General features: G+C 43.6%; 1 protein-coding gene across 1 annotated transcript in view; it reads left to right on the top strand.

Moving 5' to 3' along the window:
* Positions 1 to 3,574: 3,574 nt before the first annotated feature.
* KCNK3 (potassium two pore domain channel subfamily K member 3) overlaps positions 3,575 to 17,733 on the top strand; it is an 87,592-nt gene continuing 73,433 nt past the window's right edge. Inside the window, exon 1 of the mRNA XM_066589142.1 lies at positions 3,575 to 4,209. Coding sequence (XP_066445239.1) covers positions 3,927 to 4,209 — 283 coding nt within the window. The 5' untranslated portion in view covers positions 3,575 to 3,926. The remainder of the gene's footprint in view (positions 4,210 to 17,733) is intronic.

Here is a 17,733-nt window from a genome sequence, read left to right as displayed (position 1 = left end):
GTCCTTGGCTTTGTGATCTTCATTTGTTTATCATCAATGAAAGTTCTATCACTTGAAAGCTCAATCTTTCAAATACACTCTTTGTCAAAACCACTCCGGCCCCTAGAAGAAGTTGTCAATTCGCTGTAGTGCTCGGCATGCAGTTCCATCTCAGGCAGATCTGTAAATGATGAGAGTTGTGGTGATTAGATGAACGGTCTTGTCACCGGAGACCCTAAAGTGGTTCCCCCCATGGCCTATAAGAGGCTCTCGGCGGCTCCTTGTGTGCAGTGACCTCTTCTTCCACTTGTATAGCTTGTTGACCACTAGACGCCTCTACGATGCAGAGAAGAGACTTCACCCCGTTACCAGAGTCTAAGAGGAGCGCATTACTGGGATGTGAGGAGCTGGATGGTTGTATTGATGAATTGCTGCTAAGATGATGGCCAAGGCTCTGAACATTTCCAAAGAAAGTTTTGGGTCCATAATTCATGATCATCTGGACATGAGGAAGGTGTCTGCCAAGTTGGTCCCAAAATGTCAACAGATCAAAGGCGTTCTTGAGTACAAACCTTCTAGGGATTTCCGCAGTATTTTCCACAGAATGGTGATACTTTACTGTCTCTACCTGTGACAATGGATGAGACTTGGACTTTTATGAATGATCCGGAGTCAAAAAAGCAGTCAAAACAATGGAGACACAGTAGTTTCCCACGTCCAAAGCAATTCAGAGAACAGAAGCTATCCAAGGTGATGGCGTCTACCTTCTGAGATAAAGATGGGATACTGCTGTGGATGACCTTCCAAAGGGATCTATCATGGCTGTGTATTACACAGCACTTCTGGATAAATTGAAGGAGGCATTGAAGTCTAAAATGTGTGAAACGTTGACCCAAGATGTCATGTTCTTGTACAACAATACCTCGTCCTACACAAGGGTTATCACCCAGAGCAAACTGGCTTACCTGAGTTTCGGTGCTTATTAACCTGATCTGGCACTCTCGGACTATCATCTGTTTAAGTTGATGAAACACTTAAAGGGAACCAAGTTTGCCTCCATTTTGGGTTCAATTACAGCAGCTGACACCTGGTTTACCACCCAACCAAAGAATTCTATCTTGACAGGTTGAAGAGGGTGCAACACCACAGTCAGAAGCTCGCTGATATCGTGGTGACCTATGTAGAGTGACTGACATTTCATTCTTCTATGTCACTTTTTTGTAGCCTAATCAGCACCCTCTCATAAGGTTTACATGAAAATATGCCACGTTTTTGTTTCAGTCTGTTCCCTTCTTCAGGAAGTGCAAGATCAACCCAACACTTCGAGTTTATGGAGAAGATGGGGATGTCCTGTGTCTTTCCTCTGCAACAATGTTGGATCCCAATTGACGTCTCACTCTTCGCAAGCGTGTGGTTTCATTTATGACGTGGATGGCCAATAAATGCGATAGACCCTAGTGCATCACAGGCGGAGGGTCTTGAAACACACAGCATCTCAGAGGGGCCCAGACTACTGCAGGAGATGATCCACACATCGGCACACTGTGTGGGAAGCACGGACAGCGGTTATGTCAGCATCCACCTCTGTTACATCATGTAATTAATCAGCTCCAAACATCAACCGACAGACTTCCATTACTAACTGGTTATAACCCTTTATTACCACCAGGGGGAGACTCCTTAGAAACAGACAAAGGTCGGATCTCTGTGCTGAGTTGAAAAGGATGGTGTGTGTGACCTTAAGAATCACTGATTACTGCAGCAGAAGTGCACGTTGTTGCATGTTCTCCCAAGCTACTAGTAAGACCTGCTGGGACTGTTTGTGCTACACATATAATACTGCAGCTTGTACGCTGCTTCTAGTTACTAGATATTATATTGCATTGCCTCTATATAAGGTGTCATATAGCAAACATAGGCTTCAGAGCAGAATGCAGGGCACAGGTGGCTACCACAAACTTCTGCTACCTGTCCTGTGTTCAGGAAGGGGGGTATGGCTGCTGCATGCAATCTTCTGCTGCCTGTCCTGTATTCGGAAGGGTCACAGCTGCTGCGTGCAATCTTCTGCTACCTGTCTTGCATTGGGGGGGGGGGGGAGGGGGTCACACCTGCTGGGTGCAATCTTCTGCTCCCTGTCTTGCATGGGGGGGGAGGACGTCACACCTGCTGGGTGCAATCTTCTGCTATCTCTCTTGCGTTGGGGGGTCACACCTGCTTGGTGCCATCTTCTGCTACCTGTGTTGCATTGGGGGGGGGGGGGGGGGTCACACCTGCTGGGTGCAATCTTCTGCTATCTCTCTTGCGTTGGGGGGTCACACCTGCTTGGTGCAATCTTCTGCTACCTGTCCTGCATTGGGGGGGGGGGGGGTCACAGCTGCTGCATGTAATCCTCTGTTAGTTGTCCTGTATTGGGTAGGTCACACCTGCTTGGTGCAATCTTCTGCCACCTGTCCTGTATTGGGGGGAGGGGGTTACATGTGCTGGGTGCAATCTTCTTCCACCTGTTCTGTTTTGGGGGTTGGGGGGGGGGGGGGGGGTCACACCTACTGCATGTAATCATCTGCTTCTTGTCCTGTATTGGGGATGGGGGGGGGGGGCACACCTGCTGCATGTAATCATCTGCTACTTGTCCTGTATTGTGGGGGTCATACCTGGTGGGTGAAATATTCTGCTACCTGTCCTGTATTGGGGGGGTCACATCTGGTGGGTGAAATCTTCTGCCACCTGTCCTGTATTGGGGGGGTCACACCTGCTGGGTGCAATCTTCTGCCACCTGTCCTGTATTGGGGGGGTCACACCTGCTGGGTGCAATCTTCTGCCACCTGTCCTGTATTGGGGGGGGGGGGGGTCACATCTGGTGGGTGCAATCTTCTGCCACCTGTCCTGTATTGGGGGGGTCACACCTGCTGGGTGCAATCTTCTGCCACCTGTCCTGTATTGGGGGGGTCACACCTGCTGGGTGCAATCTTCTGCCACCTGTCCTGTATTGGGGGGGTCACACCTGCTGGGTGCAATCTTCTGCCACCTGCCCTGTATTGGGGGGTCACACCTGCTGGGTGCAATCTTCTGCCACCTGTCCTGTATTGGGGGCTGGGGGTCACACCTGCTGTGTCCGCAGGCTTGGATTACATCTCTATTTATCCTCCACCACCAACTACATGCAGTGATGAGAGGAGACGTCCCTGGAAGGTCAGTGTGAGCTCCCTGTGAGTCCAGTGTCCCAGCAGTCAGGATCTATCAGCTCATCTGCCACCCCTCCCCCTTCTCTCCCCTACAATGACCTGACACCAGCCATTCGTGGAGCATGTCCCTTAAAGGAGCAGGATGCCATCCATACAGCTCATTGGTACATACTGCCCCCCCAGGATGTGGCAGGACAGGGGGACTCGTCAGTAACCACCAGCTGATTATTATCAGGGGATTGGTTCAGCACAGATTTCCCCTCCCCCACTCTAACCTCCTCTGTCATTTCTGGTCACTGCACCTTTAAGGACTCATGTGTAGCCCCCAGCCCACGTCCCCTATAGGTGCACGAGGTCTCATGTGGGGTCTTGTCATTCCGTAGACTTGCAGCTCTTCGCAGCGAGCATCCTGTGAGTCTGCTCAGCCCCTCGGTGTATTTCTGCTCCGTCTTCCCATTGCTGGGGAGTTCTCAGCCCCGGTCTATCCTGAGTGGTGCAGCAGCTGGACAGGTGCGGGAGTTCCGCTCTGGAGTGCTGTGAGGTCCCTCCTCCATGTGCAGGGTCCCAGGCTGCTGGCGGTGGGTGAGAGTCCCTCTGAGCCTCCCTCCCCTTCAGAGCAGACAGCCTTATATGGCCGGGGCTGTGACTGAGCTCCTGAGGGTGGTGCTGAAGGGACAGCTCCAGAGCGGCACTCCTGCCACCTCCAGCATGGGCTGCAGCCATGAGCTGGGGGAGCGCAGCCCCTGAGACCCCCAGAGCCGCACCATGAAGAGGCAGAACGTCCGGACCTTGGCCCTCATCATCTGCACCTTCACCTACCTACTGGTGGGCGCCGCAGTCTTTGATGTCCTGGAGTCAGAGGAGGAGACCACCGAGAAGAAGAAGCTGGAGGACAAGAGGAAGGAGCTGAGGAGCAAGTACAACCTGACCGAGGAGAACTACAAGGAGCTGGAGTGGGTGGTCATCAAGCTGAAGCCCCACAAGGCGGGGGTGCAGTGGACCTTCGCTGGGTCCTTCTACTTCGCCATCACTGTGATCACCACTATAGGTAGGATACCCTCAGGGGACCTCTGCTGTGATATCTATAATTAGGAGACCTTCACGGGTACCTACCTCTACTGTGATGTCTATAAGTAGGAGACCCTCAGGGGGACCTAACTCTACTGTGATGTCTATAAGTAGGAGACCCTCAGGGGGACCTAACTCTACTGTGATGTCTATAAGTAGGAGACCCTCAGGGGGACCTAACTCTACTGTGATGTCTATAAGTAGGAGACCCTCAGGGGGACCTAACTCTACTGTGATGTCTATAAGTAGGAGACCCTCAGGGGGACCTAACTCTACTGTGATGTCTAATGTCTATAGGTAGGAGTCCCTCATAGGTATCTCTGCTATGATGTCTATAATTAGGAGACCTTCAGGGGGACCTGCCTCTACTGTGATGTCTTATGTCTATAGGTAGGAAACCCTCATGGGGACCTCTGCTGTGATGTCTTTAAGTAGGAGACCCTTAGGGGACCTACCCTTACTGTGATGACTTATGCCTATAGGTAGGAGACCCTCAGGGGTATCTACCTCTACTGTGATGTCATAGGTCTATAGGTAGGAGACTGTCAGGGGGACATCTGCTGTGATGTCTATACATAGGAGACCCTCTTGGGTACCTACCTCTACTGTGATGTCTTATATCTATAGGCAGGAGTCACTTATAGGTACCTCAGCTGTGATGTCTATAAGCAGAAGACCCTCAGGGGGACCTACCTCTGCTGTCATATATATGCAAGTAGGAGACCCTCGGGGGGACCTACCTTTGCTGTGATGACTTATGCCTATAGATAGGAGACCGTCAGGGGGACTTAACTCTGCTGTGATATCCATAAGTAAGGTAACCCCGAGGGTCTCCTACTTATGGATATCACAGCAGAGGTAGGTACCCCTAAGGATCTCCATCTTGGCTGTGATTGCTTATGCCCTGTAGGTAGGAGACCTTTAGGGGTATTTAACTGTACTGTGCTGTCTTGTGTTTATAAGTACAAGAGCCTCAGGGTTACGTACCTTTGCTGTGATGACTTATGCCTATAGGTAGGAGACCCTAAGGTGGACCTCTACTGTAATGTCTTATGGCTTTCAGCAGGAGACCCTCAGGGATACTTTTCTCTGCTGTGATGACTTATGCCTATAGGTAGGAGACCCTCAGGGGTACCTACCTCTGCTGTTATGACTTATGTCCATAAGTAGGAAACCCTCAGGGGTACTTCTGCTGTAATGACTTGTGCCTATAGGTAGTAGACCCTCAGGGGACCTCTACTGTGATACCATGCCTTACATCTATAAGTAGGAAACCCCCGGGGCTAACTCTACTGTGATATCATGTCTTATGTCTATAAGTAGGAGACCCTCATAAAGATCTCTGCTGTAATACCATGCCTTACATCTATAAGTAGTAGACCTTCAGGAGGACCTCTACTGTGATATCATGTCTTATGTCTATAGGTAGGGGACTCTCAGGGAGACCTCTACTGTGATATCGTGTCTTATGTCTATGAGGGGTCAGTGGCACGAGATTTCTAAATACAGTGCTGAAAAGTCAGCACAGGCAAAGAAAAGGTTAAAGATTGCTGAGGAAAGGCTCTGATAGATAGATAGGAGATAGATAGATATGACATAGATCGAGAGATGGATATGAGAGAGATAAATATGAGAGAGATAAATATGAGATAGATAGATATGAGAGCGATAGATATGAGAGCGATAGATAGATATGAGATAGATAGATATGACATAGATAGATAGATATGACATAGATAGATAGATATGAGAGAGAGATATATATTAGATAGATGGATGGATAGATAGATATTAGAGATAGATAGATAGATAGATAGATAGATAGATAGATAGATATGAGAGAGAGAGAGAGAGAGAGAGATATCAGATGGATGGATGGATAGATAGATATTAGAGATAGATAGATTTGAGATAAAGAAATGGATATATATGAGATAAATAGATAAATTATGATATACATATTAGATAAATATGAGATAGATATTAGATGAGATAAATAGATATGCTTTGTCACATATTACGGTTCTTACATAAGAAGTGGGGTGCAGTAAGGATTACACATTCAGGAATGGTCTCCGGTGATGCGGGAATACTAGGACTTCTATATTTAGTTGTGCTTTCTATCACCTCTCTGTACTATTTCACACTTTAAAAGTCTCAGGGGGTCTCAAGGAGGAGCTGTGAGGCCGAGTGTGAACAGAGGGCGAAAAATAGAGAAACATGCAATTGTTACACCCCAGGGCGACTGTTACACACCATGTGTGGGATCTATTCTGGGAGACAAGCGGTGCACAGAAACTAGAAGACACTGGTGCAGAAGACTAAAAAAGTGCGTGGGATGCTACCGGGGCCCCTGAGCTGGCACCAGTCACTAGAACAGGGTCCCAATTTAAAATGTGCCACTTATAATACTGGTGTCTTCTTTGCGCCCCTCAGGCACCAGAGCCCAGTGACTGCTACTTCTGCAGCCTCTAGAGCTCTGCCTCCTGCTGGTGACATCACAATATCTGATGATGTCACTTAATGTAAGACCCTCAGCTAATTTACCAGAAACTCCACCTTCAGATGGTGCATACCAGCACTCTCTGAAAGACGGGAACTCAAGGAAAGACCGACAGCCTCTTAGTCATCTGTTCTAGGGGTGCTGTCAGTCAGTGTCCAGTAATGATCCTGGGCATTTAAATCAGTCTGTTGATGACTTGTGCAGTTCTGAGAAAGGGTTAAAGACAAATTACACAGAAATATCAAATATTTTTCTTCATTAGAACAGCACAGAGCAAGCAGATAACATCACAGTATATCAGACACTTCAGCTTTTATGTCATCTGGCAAGTAGATGGATAGATAGATACATGGATAGATAGAAAGATAGATAGATAGAGAGATAGAGAGAGAGAGAGATAGATAGAGAGATAGGAGAGAGATAGGAGATAGATAGGAGATAGATAGATATAAGATAGATAGATAGATATGTAATAGATGGATAGATAGAAGATAGATGGATAGATAGGAGATAGATAGATAGACATGAGATTGATAGACATGAGATAGATAGACATGAGATAGATAGACATGAGATAGATAGATAGATAGATAATGAGATAGATAAATATGAGATAGATGGATAGATAGATGGATATGAGAGATAGATATGAGATAGATAGAGAGATATGACATAGATAGGAGATAATGAGATAGATAGATAGATAGATAGATATGAGATAGATAGATATGAGATGTGAGATAGATATGAGATGTGAGATAAATATGAGATAGATAGACAGATATGCCATAGATAGATATGAGATAATGAGATAGATAGCAGAAAGATAGATAGATATGAGATGTCTTATGTCTATAGGTAGGGGACTCTCAGGGAGACCTCTACTGTGATATCGTGTCTTATGTCTATGAGGGGTCAGTGACACGAGATTTCGAATAGAGTGCTGAAAAGTCAGCACAGGCAAAGAAAAGGTTAAAGATTGCTGATGAAAAGCTCTGATAGATAGATAGATAGATAGATAGATAGGAGAGAAATAGATAGATAGATAGATAGATAGATAGATAGATAGATAGATAGGAGAGAAACAGATAGAGAGATAGGAGAGAAACAGATAGAGAGATAGGAGACATAGATAGATATGAGAGATATGGGATAGATAGATAGATATGGGATATATAGATATGAGATAGAGATAGATAGATATGGAATCGATAGATATGGGATAGATAGATATGAGATAGATAGATATGGGATCGATAGATAGATATGGGATCGATAGATAGATATGGGATAGATAGATATGTGTCAGATAGATATGAGATAGAGATAGATAGATATGGAATCGATAGATATGAGATAGAGATAGATAGATAGATATGGAATCGATAGATATGAGATAGATAGTTAGATATGAGATAGATAGATAGATATGTGATATGAGATAGATAGATAGATAGATAGATATGAGATAGATATGAGATAGATAGATAGATAAATAGATATGGGATATATATGAGATAGATAGACAGATAGATATGAGATAGATAGATAGATAGATATGAGATAGAAAGATAGATAGATAGATATGAGATAGATAGATAGATATGGGATAGATATGAGATAGATAGATATGAGATAGAGATAGATGGATAGATATGGAATCGATAGATATGGGATAGATAGATATGAGATAGATAGATATCAGATAAATAGATATGGGATATATATGAGATAGATAGATAGATAGATATGGGATAGATATGAGATAGATAGATATGGGATAGATATGAGATGGATAGATATGAGATGGATAGATATGAGATGGATAGATATGGGATGGATAGATATGGGATAGAAATGGGATAGATTTGGGATAGATATGAGATAGATATTAGATAGATAGATATGATATAGAGATAGATAGATATGGAATCGATAGATATGGGATAGATAGATATAAGATAGATAGATAGATATGAGATAGATAGATAGATAGAAAAGAGATAGATAGATGTGAGATAGATAGATATGAGCTAGATAGATAGATAGATATGGGATAGATATGAGATAGATAGATAGATGGATAGATATGGGATAGATATGAGATGGATAGATATGGGATAGATAGATAGATAGATAGATATGAGATAGATATGGGATAGATATGAGATAGATATGAGATAGATATGAGATAGACATGGGATATATATGAGATAGATAGATATGAGATAGATAGATAGATAGATAGATATGAGATAGATATGGGATAGATAGATATGAGATAGAGATAGATGGATAGATATGGAATCGATAGATATGGGATAGATAGATATGAGATAGATAGATATGAGATAGATAAATATGTGTTAGATAGATAGATATGGAATCGATAGATATGGGATAGATAGATATGGGATAGATATGAGATAGATAGATATTAGATAGATAGATGTGTTAGATAGATATGAGATAGAGATAGATAGATATGGAATCGATAGATATGGGATAGATAGATATGAGATAGATAGATAGATAGATAGATATGGGATAGATATGAGATAGATATGAGATAGATATGTGATAGATATGCGATAGATATGCGATAGATAGATAGATATGAGATAGATAAATAGATATGGGATATATATGAGATAGATAGATACGGAATAGATATGAGATAGATAGATATGGGATAGATATGAGATAGATAGATATGGGATGGATAGATATGGGATAGATATGGAATAGATTTGGGATAGATATGAGATAGATATTAGATAGATATGAGATAGATATGTGATAGATATGAGATAGATAGATAGATATGAGATAGATATGTGATAGATATGCGATAGATAGATAGATAGATATGAGATAGATAAATAGATATGGGATATATATGAGATAGATAGATAGATAGATACGGAATAGATATGAGATAGATAGATATGGGATAGATATGAGATAGATAGATATGGGATGGATAGATATGGGATAGATATGGAATAGATTTGGGATAGATATGAGATAGATATTAGATGGATAGATATGAGATAGAGATAGATAGATATGGAATCGATAGATAGATATAAGATAGATAGATATGAGATAGATCGATATGAGATAGATAGATATGAGATAGATAGATAGATAGATATGAGCTAGATAGATATGAGCTAGATAGATAGATAGATAGATAGATATGGGATAGATATGAGATAGATAGATATGGGATAGATATGAGATAGATAGATATGGGATAGATATGAGATAGATAGATATGGGATAGATATGAGATAGATAGATAGATAGATAGATAGATAGATATGGGATAGATAGATAGATAGATAGATAGATAGATAGATATGAGATAGATATGGGATAGATATGAGATAGATATGGGATAGATATGAGACAGATAGATAGATAAATAGATATGGGATATATATGAGATAGATAGATAGATAGATAGATATGAGATAGATAATATGAGATAGATAGATAGATAGATAGATATGGGATAGATATGAGATAGATAGATATGAGATAGAGATAGATGGATAGATATGGAATCGATAGATATGGAATCGATAGATATGGGATAGATAGATATGAGATAGATAGATATGAGATAGATAGATATGAGATAGATAGATATGAGATAGATAGATATGTGTTAGATAGATAGATAGATAAGGAATCGATAGATATGGGATAGATAGATATGGGATAGATGTGAGATAGATAGATATTAGATAGATAGATATGTGTTAGATAGATATGAGATAGAGATAGATAGATATGAGATAGAGATAGATAGATATGGGATAGATATGAGATAGATAGATAGATAGATAGATAGATAGATAGATAGATATGGGATAGCTATGAGATAGATAGATAAATAGATAGATATGGGATAGCTATGAGATAGATAGATAGATAGATAGATAGATAGATAGATAGATATGGGATAGATATGAGATAGATATGGGATAGATATGAGATAGATAGATAGATAAATAGATATGGGATAGATATGAGATAGATAGATATGAGATAGATAGATATGACATAGGTAGGTAGGTAGATAGATATATAGATATGAGATAGATAGATATGAGATAGGTAGATGTCACTGTTGGGAGGCACCATGGCTGGCTCTGTTATGAGGGTGCTGTAGATATCACTGGGGGCGCACACAGTAGTAGAAGCTTGTATGTAACCTGAGCAGGGATTATGTATAGATACTTCTGCGGACGCCTCCTTTTACACGGAGCGATAAATCATTTGGACGAGGCAACAATCTCCGATTACTTACTAGACGGTTCATGCAGGCAGATAAATCGCTGACATTCTGTTCGCTGATCGTTAAGTCCTAAATCACCAGTTACACTTAATGAGCTAATTATGTTTCTCATGCCTGCATAAATCGAATGACGAACGATGTATCATTTATTATCACGCAAACGTTGGCCGCGTTTACACCGACCATTCTTTGTTCAAATTCGCATGACCCAACCCGTTTTTTGAACAATCATGTCCTCTGTAGCCGCGGGCGTATTTGTGTGCGTTTTTGCATGTGTAAAATTTAGGCCCGCAGTACACAGAGAGTAGAAGCCATTATTTCAATGTGTTCATTCTCATTTCGGGTTCTGTGCGCCCGATCTCTTTTGGTGCGCCAAAGTTCTCCATAGAATTCTGTGGGAGATGAGCCAATGCGCGCACAATGTGTAGCGGGATGCGCAACGCATCTAGAACTCATCAGGCTATATAGCCAGGCATATGAACATGTGCTGTGTGACCAAAAATACAGTAAAATCCGCAGATACACGTGCAAATAAGGCCTCATCCGCAGATACACGTGCAAATAAGGCCTTATACACAGCGTAAATACAAATCCGCCTGTGCGAAGGCGCTCTAAGACTGAAGTTTTCTGCACTTTCTCTTTGTTTTGGTTTCTTTTTTTCGATGTCTCAGTTTTCGGGGGGTAAAGAGGAGGTGATCTGGTCATTTGGTTGTATGTACATTGATTATCTGGCGCTCCACTCGTCATAGAAGATGCCACTTACTTGGTCTTTGTCACCACGGTACCTCACTCCTATAGGGGCACTATTACAGAGTCCTTCGCCCCATGATCAGCTGACAGCTGTTCTGATCTCTAGGTTGTCGGGACTACCTGGATCTCGGGATACGGTGTCCTCCATGGGCAACCTGGCATCCACGTCATCAATGCAGCTCACAAACATGTTCTCAGCCACCGTCCTATCTCCATCTCTAGTAACCCGTTCTCTTCCCCATGAGGAGCACCAAAACTCAGATGTCCATCGTTATCTTTAACAGAATTTATTGAGGTACTTGATTCATCTCTGGACGCTGGGGTGGCACACTCGGTGGTCCTCAGGAAATAGTCCCCACCTCACTACTTTGTACACTCTGTTTACTCACACTGAGAACTGTCTCTCGCTGTGCCAGCGGGTGGGCATCGGCCTACCATTTATACCACAATCTGGTTTCCAGGATAACCGGGACATTTGGTGCATTCCACCCGACATGGGTTGCCCACCCAGCACCTAGACGGTACAGCCTTAAAACAGAATGTTTGCATTAAGCATAATTTAAAGTAACAGTAATACGATGTACACATAATATCCAGGGGCTATGCGCCAACCTCTTACACCTATACCCACTAATGCACATTACATTCCTCTAAAGGATCTGTTGTGTATGTGAGGTGCCACCCTGTTCCTTCTGCCTGGGCAACGCCTGAGACAACCCAAACTTCGAGTCAAGTTTTAAGAGTATTTGGGCGCTATAACTCTGTGTCCAGGATACATCAAGGTGATATTATATATCGGGCATCGGCTGACCCTTGTCTCATCACTTACATCTGCCCGTAATCCATTATCACGCTCCTGTCGATGCTGAGATGTTGTCTGCCGGGGCCACAAAAAGGTAGAAAGTTGTTGAGCAACAATTTAAACTGATGCCAACATAAACACATCATGTCAAGGGCTTGCCCAACTGTGTTCTGTGTGCCAGAGCAACAGACAACGAGCGAGCGGACCCAGCTATCTGTAGACGAGAGATAACATATTTGTGGTTGGAATGTTCAAAAAGTCAAGCTGCATTGTTGGCATGGAAGGGCGTAATGATGGGTATTACAGCCGCCAGGAGATGTGGCTCTATGTTAGGGGAACAAAAGAAGCCTAGGCCATGCCCACTAACCATGCCATCACATACCATCCAAATGTACCCGTTGCAGGCAGAGGGCAGCAGTAATCAAGCCCTGAGGACTACTGTGTGTTGTCAGGACAGCAACGGACCAAGACGGTGGGCATGTAAGAAGGAGGTGGAAATGCTCTGAAAGCAGTCCAGGCAATCACGCCACCAGATCCATCCACATCTTCTACTTCCTCTATAAACTGTACATATCCAGAAGTGTAGCTATAGGGGGTGCAGAATTGGCAGTCACTCATGGGCCTAGTGCCTAAAGGGGACCAATGGCACCTCTTTCATATGAAAAGATGCTTGGCCCATGAGCCTCGTTACTCCCCTTTACTTGCATCCAACATAGGATCCACCTCAGTCAGCAGGGTGAGGAGCATGTGAAGTCACCTACTTCTTGTCCACATTATTCCTATATGTTAAGAGTCAATGATATAATGTGAACATTGGCGGTAGGAAGATGAGGAGCGTATCAAGCACTATACACGGAGTCAGTTTTTCCATTTTAGGCCACTGGGGTGCATTTACTTAGACCCGTGATTTAGTTGCTGGACTGAGTAAAGGTGGCGCTACTGTGCAGTGCTCCAAATGTACTACGTGGCACACGTCTCCTATAGCGGTATTCCTGAAGTCAATGGCGGAGTGGTGCACATTAGTGACCGCCACTGAAAAAATTCACAGATGCAGCAGTGGTGATATCTCTGGATTAGTGGGGGTCCCAATGGTTGGACCACCGACGATCAGCAACAGGCTGAGATGGGAATACCTCTTTAATAGATCTGGTGCATCTTTCTACGCTGGCTACAAGCATGGCATAGGCTTCAGCTATAGCTAATGTCACGGTTGGTGGGACTACAATACAGATGCAGCATACTATGTAGCAGAAGCAGAGACACAGATCTGGTACGGTAGCGCTTCAGTCCCCTTTTAGGGTTAACAGTTCTCTCTGATTAATGTGACTTTCTGGAAACACAGTGTTCCGATCCAACTAGACTTGTCTCTATGCTCACCGACTCGCTCACTGCCCTCTGTAACACTGTCTCAGTCCGAGGCGCCAGCACTAATATTCGCAGTTTTCTCAAAAGCACAATTTCCTCTGTGCAGTTCATAGAGTCTACAACAAGCCGATTGTTTACCTAACAGTAACCCTAATGGTGCATGTTGGATATGAGGTAGGCCTCACTTACAATTCATTGCTACTACTGGCCTAGGGTTGTCTGGGGTCAGGAGCTCAACCCTACCACAACACCCTTGGATCCTTGTCACAGTTTGGATACCCCACCGGATTGTTGACGTCTCTCTCTTTCGTGGCAGCAGGCACTCTCCGTTTCCTCAGCCCCTGGTCTGTCACAGTCTCTATTTTCCCGTGATTTCTCCTCTGTGGCAGACATTGCCCTTTGATATGACAGTTTCAGCCAATCAGCTCGTTCCCACTGAGCATGCATCGTTCTGTCGCACTGTCGATCTCGCAGTCCATCACTGCGGCAATATTTTAACTCTTTCAGAGAACCCCTTACACTTTGGTTTATGGTGTAAATTATAGTGAATCTGATGGCCCACCGGTGGCCACGCCCCTGCTGAGATCCGCTCACTGTGAAGAAAAAAAAAGGGCGACGCCTGGTGTAAACTTTCAAAAAAGTACAACACTTCAATCTGCTGCATGCTCATCCAGGAAAGCCGGTCAGACCACATTACATTCAAAGGGGTCCATCTGGCAGCACTCAGGTCTGGGATACGCCAGATGCCGCGCTGACGGTTTTTCTGTTGTTCAGCCCCGAGGACAAAGTTGAACAATGGAAAAGATAAAACTGCATTAGTAAGTTCTAGGTAACCCGACCCCTTCCTGATGGGCGCCGTACATGGACGGGTGTTATTGTATGGAGCAGCCTCGAGAGCTGAGCCCGCTCCATAGACGTCAGGTGTGGGCGGCCATTCACAGCCGACATCCACCTACAATAGCTGAAAGGAGGAGTAACTCTGATTGCAGCTATTAACCCCTTCATGACGCGGACCCCTTTTTTTTTCCATTTTTGTTTTTTTTTCCTCCCCCCTTTAAAAAATTCGTAACTCCTTTATTTATGCATCAACATCGCTGTATGAGGGCTTGTTTTTTGCAGAACGACTTGTAGTTTTCAATTGTGCCATTTAATGTACCATATAATGTACTGAAAAACTTTTTAAAACTTCACAGTGGAGTAGAATGAAAAAAACCCGAAATTCCGCCATCTTGGACTGCAACAAAAATGACCCGATAACTTTATTCTATGGGTCAGTACGATTGCTACGAAACCAAACTTGTAGTTTTGTTTTTTTTTACTGTACTACTTTTTTTTTTTTTCAAAGACATTTAATTTTTTTAAATTATTTTCTGCCGCCATCTTCTGCGCAATAACATTTTTATTTTTCCGTTTACGCACGAGGACTCATTTTTTGCGGGGTGCCCTGTAGTTTCCGATGGTACCATTTCAGAATACATACGACTTTTTGATTGCTTTTTATTGCACGTTTTCTGGGAGAGAGGGTGACTGAAAAAGTGCATTTCTGGCGCTCTTTATTATTTTTGTTTTTTGGACGACGTTCAGCGTGCGGGAAAAATAATGCGCTACTTTGATAGATCGGACATTTATGGACGCGGCGATACCAAATATGTATTTTTCTTTTAGGATTTAGATTTTTTTATTATAGATATGGCAAAAGGGGGGTGATTTAAACTTTCATTACTTTTTTTTTACAATTAATAAAACTTTGTTGCTCTTGGTTTCACTTTTTTTAAAGCCCCCCTGGGGGACTACAACATGCGATGCTTTGATCGCTCCTGCAGTATGACGTAATGCCATAGCATTTCGTCATACTGCGATTTGACAGGCAGTCTATCAGGCCACCCAAGGGGATGGCTTGATAGGCAGTCTGCTAACGCAGCCCTGGGGCCTTTCAGAAGACCTCCGGCTGCCATAACACCTGCACGGCTCCCCCGATCTCACTGTGGGGGGGGGGGGGGGGGGAGACCCGAACATCGTTTGGGGCAATAAAAGGGTTAATAGCCGCGATCAGCCATGCGGCCGATTGCAGCTATTGCCCGCGGGTGTCAGCTGTAATAAACAGCTGACATCCACTCTGTATGAAGAGAGGTCGCCCCGTGACCTCTCTTCATACATACCCCAACGCTCCAGGACGTAAATGGGGGTTAATCCTTAAAATGTAAAACTACAGGTCACCTCATAAAAATGAGCCCCCGCACAACTGCATCAACAGAAAAAGCTTTTGGAGTCAAAAGGTAGTATTTTTTTTTAAAACATGTTTGTTTGTTTTTTAAAGTAGTACTATGTAAAAAAAATTATATATATTTGGTATTGCCATAATCATACAAACCCACAAAATACAGAACAACATGTCAATTACTGCCCCACGAATGCCATAAAAACAAAGTCCGGCCCCGAAAATGGTGTATTTCCGTTTTCGTTTTGTTTTTTTTACCTTTTGGCCCAATTTGAAATTTTTAAAACTTTTGCATTTCATTATTTGGTATGTTAAATGGTACTACTGAAAAATACAATTTGTCCCCAAAACAAGCCCTCATGAAGTTGTGTCACTGGAAAAACAAAAAAGTTATGGGTTTTTGGAAAGTAAGGAAGAAAAAATGAAAAAAGGGGGCGCAGCAGGAAGGGGTTAAAGGGGTTATCCAGGCAAAAAGTATCCTCAGGGTCGGCTATCAGTAGTTAATTGCCGCTGGCTTGGCCCGATCCCGGTCTAGTAGGCCAGACATGCCTCACAGGAGCCAAGAATTCTGTCCGGTGTGAAGGTTTGCCGGATCCCCTCGGCCTTGACTCACACAGGGGATGTTTTTAGGGTTTCTCATTATTTCTTTTTGCTTTTTCCCATTGTTTGACTCACGGCTTCTGTAAATGTTGCCTAGCGATGTGCGTCTTCAGTCCTTACTACGTCGGCGGTAAATGGCCTATTTTCCTATAACCGCGTGCATCGATCGGCGCTCACACCGCAGAACCTACGAAGGATAAAATAAGCCCTCAGATCTCGCGGCTGATGTTACGTAAGGATCCTTCCGGAGAGATTGTGCTTGAATAGAATAATTTGTGGATGATTTTGCGCATCAGTAAATGTATCGGCGCAGCTTTTTTAATAAGCTGTTCGCATGGCTGCCGGAACGGGGCTGGATGGGAGTTCAGGACAACATTTGCAAAACTTGATTTAGATCGGCGATGACAAGTCTATGGGAACAAACTACAAGGGATGAAATCTGCCCACAGAAATCAGAATCTGGTGGGTGCAGCGTATGCAAAGTCAGGGGGAAACCGGGGCAATGGCAGGCACTGTCCTGAAAAGACCCATGGGGGCCGGAAGAGGGTGGCGGAGCACAGCAGTAGGGGTGGTCATACACCTAGGGGCCTTTAACACTGTCCGATAATCAGGCATGGACATTTGTAAGAATGCCTGATCATCCGGCCCTGTAAAGGTGCCAATAGTGATGTCACAGCCAAGATAGAAGGGGGTGTGGTTAGGGGTGTGGCTTATCACTAGGTAGGTTTTTACCTCCATTATTCTAGTAGCTGCAACTAGTAATTATGCCCCCTCAGTGGCCCAAATAGTAGCAGTGGCCCCAGTAGTAATAGCACTCCTAGTAGTAATATTGCCTAAGTAGTGGCCCAATAGTAAAATCTCCCACAGTAGTGACTAATATTAATAGTGCCCCTAATAGGGGCCCCAATAGTGATAGTGTCTGCAGTAGTAATAGTACTCCCAGTAGTAATAGTGCCC

This window comes from Eleutherodactylus coqui, chromosome 1 (assembly GCF_035609145.1).
Source record: "Eleutherodactylus coqui strain aEleCoq1 chromosome 1, aEleCoq1.hap1, whole genome shotgun sequence".
NCBI lineage: Eukaryota > Metazoa > Chordata > Amphibia > Anura > Eleutherodactylidae > Eleutherodactylus > Eleutherodactylus coqui.
This window is presented reverse-complemented; position numbering and strand designations above follow the sequence as displayed.